The following is an 8,291-nucleotide window of genomic DNA, read 5'->3' as shown; positions in this document are numbered from 1 at the left end:
GGCACGAAGTAATTCACTGACTTATCATAAGATGGTAAGGGGTCAGTTCAAAGTTCAAACTCTATATAAAGGACCAACACACATACTCACTTACTAAGAAATAGAGTAACATAAAATATCAATAACATGAAGGTCATTCTCTTCCTCCTCTTTATAGCTACTGGAGCAGCAGAAGCTGGTGCTAAAATCAATTGTTTGAGCTGGCGTATAGCAGTTGAAACCAACAACATCCGTGACTGGAAAACAGTACCCACTCAATGCAAAAGCTACGTGAGCGAGTACATGACTAGCCAGCAATACCGCGACGATTGTAACGCTGTGGTAATCGCTGCTATCGAGTACGCCAAGTCCCTTAACATTTCCAAAGAAGGGAAGGACCTTTGGGTCTTTAATATAGATGAAACCACGCTATCTAATGTTCCTTATTATTCTCGTCCTCAAGTCGGCTTTGGGTAAGCAGTTCAATTGAATCTCCTTAGCTGAAAAATTATATTGTCCTCTAAGATAGTGTATACATTATATGTGGTCAGGGCAACAAAATCAAGCGGGAAGAAGTTTGAGTCATGGATTAAAGAAGGAAAATCACCGGCAGTGCCAGGTGTTCTGTTACTGTATAAAATATTGTTGGATTTGGGTATTAAACCAATCTTTATTACGGACACAAAGGAAGAATTCAGACAACTGAGAATTGCAAACCTAAAGAAAGCTGGCTACCATTCTTGGTTCAAGTTCATTTGCAAGTAAGAATTAATCTTGATTTTAGGCATATGGATATGGTATATTTATGATATATATTATTAATTAATTAATGTTGTGGCTGCATGTAGGGGAAAAAATGATTCAGAATTATATACAGAACATAAAGGTAACTGGAAAACTCAGAAAAGGGCAGAATTGGTGAAAGCTGGATACAGACTAGTTGGCAACTTAGGAGGATGGGATGATATTATTGTAGATTTCTTGTTGCGCACATTCAAAATGCCGAATCCCATGTACTACTTTTAAGGGTTGAAACTAAATTACCCACTTCGAAATAAGGTGTCTCTGAAATGTTTCAAAGTGCCATGATATTAATGTCAAGCAAAGATTTGAGGCGTATGATCGTCACTTTGTTGTATTCTTTCATCCGTTTTATGCGACTCTTTTTTTTTACTCTATTTAAATTCTTCCATCAAACCTCTCTATAACATTATCCCCATATAACAACACTTTACTATAAAAGCCAAGTTTTTGTGGAATCAATTTCCATGTTATGTTATAATATATGTTCTCTATAACAGCATTTCGCTATAACATACAAAAATATTCGGAACAAATGAGACTGTTATACAGAGGTTTGACTATATACATAATGATCACATATATTTATAATCACAAAAATATCATGGTATATATAAGATACAAGTTCTAAGCGTATATTTGTTACTCTATTTATTTCAATTTATGTGAAATTATTTTACTGGTCACGAAATTTAAGAAAAAAATAAAGATCTGTTGATACTAGTGGTATTAAACATGTTATAACATTTATGTGATTATAAAGAACCACCAAATATTGTGGTAGGATGATAAAATTCTTCCACCCTTGACTAAAGACCCGGCTTCGATCCCTAAGAATGAAAATTTTCTGCGCGAGCACTTCCCCTTTAATGATCCTTATGAGGCACGAATCTAGATTAATCGGGATCTCAAAAGCATGTATCAAATACCGAGTGAGAAATAAAGGGAAAAAAAGTAATGTTAAATATGCCATAGCATTTTGTGTGGCAATGAAAGTTTAAGTTCGATTCTTTACAACTCTAGAGAGAGTTCATTTTTTTCCAAACAAACTAAACGAGAAATAAGTTGATTAAGTTCACATAATTTAAATTGGATCGAGTATGAGCCAGTCTTTTTTCTTTAAATTTAATACTTAAACAAATAACACCATATAAAAAAGGGGATGAATAACTTATTTGAGATAAATTAGAAAACGAAAACCACGCGCATTGTGCTAGCATATTTTAGTAAAAAATGCAATAATCGTGAGGATATATAACAGTAAAAAGGGAATTGGTATCCGAGGGACTAAGGGAGTCCAAACGATGGCTCGTTGTCGAGGTACTAGTTCCTCGGCGAATTCAAAATTTGAACTCTATAAATTCAATTTATAAGGTTTTAACTTTGAACTCATTATATTTTTAATATTATGAGCATAGAATTTGTTAAAATTTTGGTAAATTTTCATTATATAAATTTATGTTTCACGTCAAAAGTATTAAATTAAGATGAACCCAATAACGTAAAGTTGCATCCGCTCTTGCTCACTTCCGCTATATATATAGCTCAAAATGAAAATTTGAACTAAAGGGATTAAATAAATAACCAAAGATCTTTTACAGCTTGCTTTGTTTAACAAAGAGATAGGGTCTGCTTTCTGGTTGTTTTTTTCCTTTTAATGGCCCACTCGTTTACTTCCTTGCTCGATGTAATTTTAATTTCTTATTTATGGACTAGGCTTACCACGAGCTAAGCTACTTTACGGTAAAAACTTACTCTACATTATATCAATTAATTTAACTTTATTAGTTAAAATTAGAGTAAAATACTTATGATTAGGTGATAAATATGTGAATAAAAGACAAATGTATTGCATACGTTAATTTGATGTGCAACAACAACAATAGACTCAGTTTAATCCCATAAGTGGGGTCTGAGGAGGATAGTAGTGTGTACCAAACCTTATCCCATACATTAATTTGATATAAACAAGGATACGGATAAGTTATTATTTTATTTGATTGCCTCGAGAGAAGAATCTATTTGCCAAATTGGAAGAACATGAGTTAGAGGTGGACTCAATCACACATTTCTTTTCTTGAAATGTTACAAAGAGGATATTTGCACAAATGGCCTTTTTAGCCACTATTTAAATTCAATCCCTCCCAAGTTTAGTTGGCTAAATTTGTTTGTAAAAGTAAAAAAAAAAATCATCCAACTAATTTTAAAGGTGAAATTTAGTCCACTGACTTAACCGGGACAAAACTTAAAGAATGGCATAAAAAAAAAGGTCATACGGTGTAAATAAATACGTTTCAAAGTGGTTCCATAATAAATCAGATTAAGCTGCTTACAAATTGCATGAGTTCTTTGCTTAATTGTGCTTTGTTTTTATGTGCCAATAGATGCGCACTGGTAACTTTTAAAAAAAATTACAGGACCTTTCATATCTTAGCAATGATTTCAGTTACGCACAATTGAATTAATATTATACGGTAATTAAAACAATTAGTGATACCTTTTAAAAATAAGGAAGGGATGATAGCAATTTTGGTCCTTCAAAATTATTGATAATTTATAATTATAATTCTTAATTATGGTATACTATGATTAAGCACATTCAACTTTCAATTAATTAAAATGTGTATTTTTTGTCCCTTTGTGTAAGGAATATGCAGTATGTAGACATTTTTGAAAAGTTAAATGTGCTTACTTAGGAGTGGTACTATCCCAATAAGAACCGAGAGACCAAAAGTGAAAGGTTTCTAATGTAGTGTCAAAGTGGTTAAGATTTCAAATGTGGCATTCTTGAATTCTTTTTTCCAATTCCGTTATTAAAATTCCTGCTATGCCACTAACTATACATATAAAACTCAAGTACTTAAGTAATAAAGTGTACATATATACAATTGTGGTCGGGGCAACAAAATCCAACGTCGGGAGGAAGTTTGAGTCGTGGATTAACGAAGGGAAATCAACACCATTGCCGTCTGTATAATATATTGTTGGATTTGGATATTAAACCAGTGTTTACCACTGGCACAAAGGAAGAATTCAGACAAGTGAGAATTTCCAACCTAAAGAAAGTTGGATACTATTCATGCTTCAAGTTCATCTTAAAAAAAAATTAATTAATTTGGTTGTCTATAAATCAGTATCCACATTCAAATTTATGTGAATCTATAACTATTTGGAGAATCAAACAAGGTTTTCTTTTATTCTGTAAATACTTAACTATTGTAATTTATAGTAAATTTTTTTGTTTCAAAATATTCAAATTCACATTAAAAAAATAATTGGTCAGTTTCGTACTCCAAAAAGGCTCATTTAAACTCAAACTTAAACTAGTGGGGTACTGGTTTCTCTCCTTTCGAAAGCAATATTAATATGTCGGTTTTTAAATGTATTGAAGGTTAAGTTGTACCTTACTTTACTATATTCCTATTTGTATTCCTACTACACAATAAGTAATTTTTTGGTTTCTTTCTTGTTCAAAATAAGTAATTTTTTCAAATTTTAAGAATAAATTAATTATTTTTTTTTTACGCTGCCCTTGAAGTAAATATTATTGAAGTATATGTTAGGAGTATTTATGTAAAAAAAAATAGTAAAGGATAATATAATTAATTTTATTACTAATTAATATTAAAAAATAAAATTTTTAATCTACGTGAAAACAATCAAAAATCACTTACCGTGTACAGAGGAGTATTAATAAGGGAGAGTTAGAGCTTGCCGTTCAGGACAAAGTCGACATTTGACTTTCTTGTGTAATTTTGATTGGTTTACTTTGTGTTGGTAATGTAACTTTTCCATTAACTTTTGTCGGCCGGACTATTTTGTCGATCTTTTGGTATCCATTAATTTAAAGCTTCTACCACGTGGCATTAGCTGCTTTACGCTGGGTCCACAAAAAGGATGAGTCTACACTATAGTTTCTCTTTTGAGTTGATGAAAATTTCACTTTTGGAAAGCTGATGCAACTAAGCTCCTTCATTAAGCTTTTGGATTTTCAACAATATATGCCTAGCTTTGTAAAGAATTGTATGCCTGGCTCTTTTTAGAATTTTGTATTTTCCCTGCTTTAACTTTGATTTGATTTATTTTTCAATGTTAGAGAAAAGAAAGATGATGAAATAGTTTAAGGTTCGTTGAGTTGTTTCGCTTGACTAAGTTAAAAAAATATTTGAGTTCAATTTTTGTTCTCTCCCAAAATTTCCTGTGCAAAGTGGAGCATAACATCAAAGACTTTATTTTCTTTTGCTATTATAATTGATTCTGTTTGAAAATCTACTGAAACTATTTGGTACTTTAAAATCTCATAAGAAATTTCAACATACTGCACCACAAAAACAAGAAAAGAACTTCACAAATTATTTTAGATTGTATGGTCAACAACATGTAACTAACCTTCCACTTATAATGTGATGTATTCCCTATATCTCAAGTGTGTTAGTAAAGTATATATTTTCTTACAACTTGGTGAGTTATAATAAAGGCTAATTATTGCTTACTCTAAGATTCCTTACTACTGTAGAATTCTATTTTGTAGTTACTAATCTTTAAAAATTTGTTGTAACTCTCTCCTCCTATTTAGACTCTTTTCTGATAGGCATTATCCTTTTCAAGTTTATCTTGTTGATGCATCTGCTATAAATATATATATAAATGGTCTGCCATACAATCAAATAACATAGTAGTATTTTTCATCTTCTACTTTCTTCTCTTTTATGGTATCAGAGCGACACTAAACTCCCACGAGTCGATCCTTTGTCTTTTTTCCCGCTTATTAGCCCAACCACTAAAATGGCCACCAATATTTCTGTGACCAATGTTGATGGAGTCAACAACGCCATTACTATTGTCCAATTCTCAATCCCTTACGCAACTGCCCATAAAATTAAAAACAAGTCATAATTTCTCCCTGTGGAAAGCTCAAGTTTCAATGCTTATGCATGGTCACAATCTCTATGGGTAACTCGATGGCTCCATCTTTTTCCCTACATGCACCATCTCTCAAAACAATCAAGATGTGGATAAATTGCCTCTGTTGATCCTACACTTGCCCCCTACTCTTGTTGTTGCAGTCTCCGCCAAAGCTGTTTCGGATGCTTTGCATAGTGCGTATGCCAACAAATCTCAAACAAGAATTTTCAGCTTGCGAGATCGATTGGCTCGCCTCACTAAAGACTCTCGTCCGGTCACCGATTATTTTCATCAAGTTCGATCGATCTATGATGAACTTGCAACTGCTGGTGCCCCTGGATCAAACGCCGCACTCATCGTTAAAATACTTAGTGGACTTGGATCTAAATTTCGCAAACTCTCTGCTGCCAATTGTGCTCTGGATTCTACAATTTCCTATGAAGAGCTTTATGAAAAGCTTTTGGAACATGAGTTTTCCTAAAGCACGAGGAAGACAAGAAGTCGTTGTCAACACCTATTAACGTTGATGTAGCACAAAAGACTACACCAACTCCTCCTCGTAAGGGTAATAATCCTAACTCCAGCAATCGTCGTCCATATTTGAATGCACCTGCCAATAATCAGCAATGGCAAGTACAATCATGGCGCCTACAAAGAAACAACCACCAGTAGCCCTTTGACAAAAACCTTCGCTGCTAACTATGTGATCGTGTAGGTCATTCTGTTAGAGTATGTAAATCGCAATCACATGATTGTCTGCAAGCCCAGGCAAACTTTGTTGCTCGCTTTTCTCCTCAACAGACTTTGTGGATCGTGGATAGAGGAGCCACTCATCATATTGCATCTGATGTTCAAAGCCTAACCACTGTACATGATTACCACAACATCGAAGAGATAACTATAGGCAATGGTAACACCATACCAATATCCCATGCCGGTAACTCTAACATAAGTGCTTCAAATCATAATTTCAAACTTCTCAATACCTTATGCCCTCATGTCATAAAAAGTAACCTTATTTTTGTTCCTAAGTTTTGTCGTGATAATCATTCATCTATTGAATTCTTTCCTTTTCAGTATCTTGTGAAGGATCTGAGTACAGGGACGCCTCTACTTCGCGGGAAGAATAAAGATGGGTTGTACGAGTGGCCATCGAGTTGTGCAGATCGTCCTCCTCAATGCAATGTGGTTGTTCCAATTCACCTGTGGCATCAGTGTTTAGGTCATTTTAGTCGCCGTGTTTTAAATATTATCTTGAATAATGTTTCCCTTCCTATTTCAGATCCTAAAGCTAGTTCCATTTGTAATTCCTGTTATTCAAATAAAATACATAGGTTGACTTTTTTTGAAAATTCATTGCAAAGTAATAAGCCACTGCAAATCTTTTATAGCGATTTATGGGGTCCGTCTCCGATTTTGTCAATTGATAAAAGAAGATATCATGTGTTATTTATTGACCAATTTTCAAAATACATGTGGTTGTTCACTTTGAAAGAAAAAAATAAAACGCTTGAAGTTTTTCAAACTTTGCATCCATTGTTTGAACACAAATTCAACACCAAAATTCAATTTCTTTACACTGATGGTGGTGGTGAATTTTAAAGTTTTCAGTTCTATCTCAAAACACATGTCATAGAACACTTAGTGTCACCCTCATATACTCCGCAAAGAGTTGCTCTAGTCGAAAGACGACACCGACATGTTATTAAAACTACTAGAACCTTGCTACATCAAGCATCTTTACCCTCACAGTTTTGGAGTTTTGCTTATCAACAAGCTGTTTATCTTATAAACAGGCTCACTACACCCAATATTCAGCATAAGATCCCTTTTAAAATTTTATTTTAAATTATTCCCAAGTATGACTCCATTAAAGTATTTGGATGCTTGTGCTATCCATGGCTCAGACTATATGCCAAAAATAAATTAGAGCCTCATTCGACACCATGTGTTTATTTAGGATTTTTAAATAAACATTACTGCCATAAATGTTTTGATCTTTTAACTTTCAAAATTTATTTATCATGTGATGTCATATATTCTGGAAAATCAGTTCCCATTTGAAAATATTTTTTCCCATTTGAAAATTACACTCAATAAAAATGTATCTTGAGAGATTTGTTCAATTGAACAACCACAAATGGATAATACTTTGAGTCCAAAAGTCTGTTATGAGCTTCCTGCTCAGAATGTACAACAACCCGTGGACACTCATTCACTCGTCTCCTCTCCCCCAACAGGTGCCACCATATCAGGTAATTCAGTTTCTCGCTTATCTGACACTTTCTCTCCTTTTCCAACATCTATATTGCCTCCTCCTCTAGCCACACCAAACTCAGTTGCCAACCATGATTCCCCCCAACCAAATCGTTCTGCCTCACCAGTTCACCTTTCTCCCCATTTAAAAGTTCAGCCTCAATCTACAATAATCCCTTACCAGCGCTGAAATAAGTCCACTGGACCTTTGACCCAGAACCCTATGATACAACCATCTTTTTCGTCACTTGTCCCCCTTTTCCATCGCCTCACAACCTTCCTCTGTTGCCTCTTACTCTACAGTGACACGCACTCATCATATGATTACTCGGTCTAAGACCAACAACCTT

The 8,291-nt window shown here is 33.9% G+C and overlaps 1 protein-coding gene across 1 annotated transcript; it reads left to right on the top strand.

Annotated features, from left to right (window-relative positions):
- On the top strand, nt 1–1,098 carry LOC104116211 (acid phosphatase 1-like). Its single transcript, XM_009627025.4, has 3 exons — nt 1–452; nt 531–740; nt 828–1,098. Exons 1-3 carry the CDS (start codon nt 127–129, stop codon nt 1,003–1,005), a joined length of 714 nt encoding a protein of 237 aa, XP_009625320.1. The 5' UTR covers nt 1–126; the 3' UTR covers nt 1,006–1,098.
- Nucleotides 1,099–8,291: the final 7,193 nt, after the last annotated feature.

This window comes from Nicotiana tomentosiformis, chromosome 3 (assembly GCF_000390325.3).
Source record: "Nicotiana tomentosiformis chromosome 3, ASM39032v3, whole genome shotgun sequence".
Taxonomy (NCBI): domain Eukaryota; kingdom Viridiplantae; phylum Streptophyta; class Magnoliopsida; order Solanales; family Solanaceae; genus Nicotiana; species Nicotiana tomentosiformis.
This window is presented reverse-complemented; position numbering and strand designations above follow the sequence as displayed.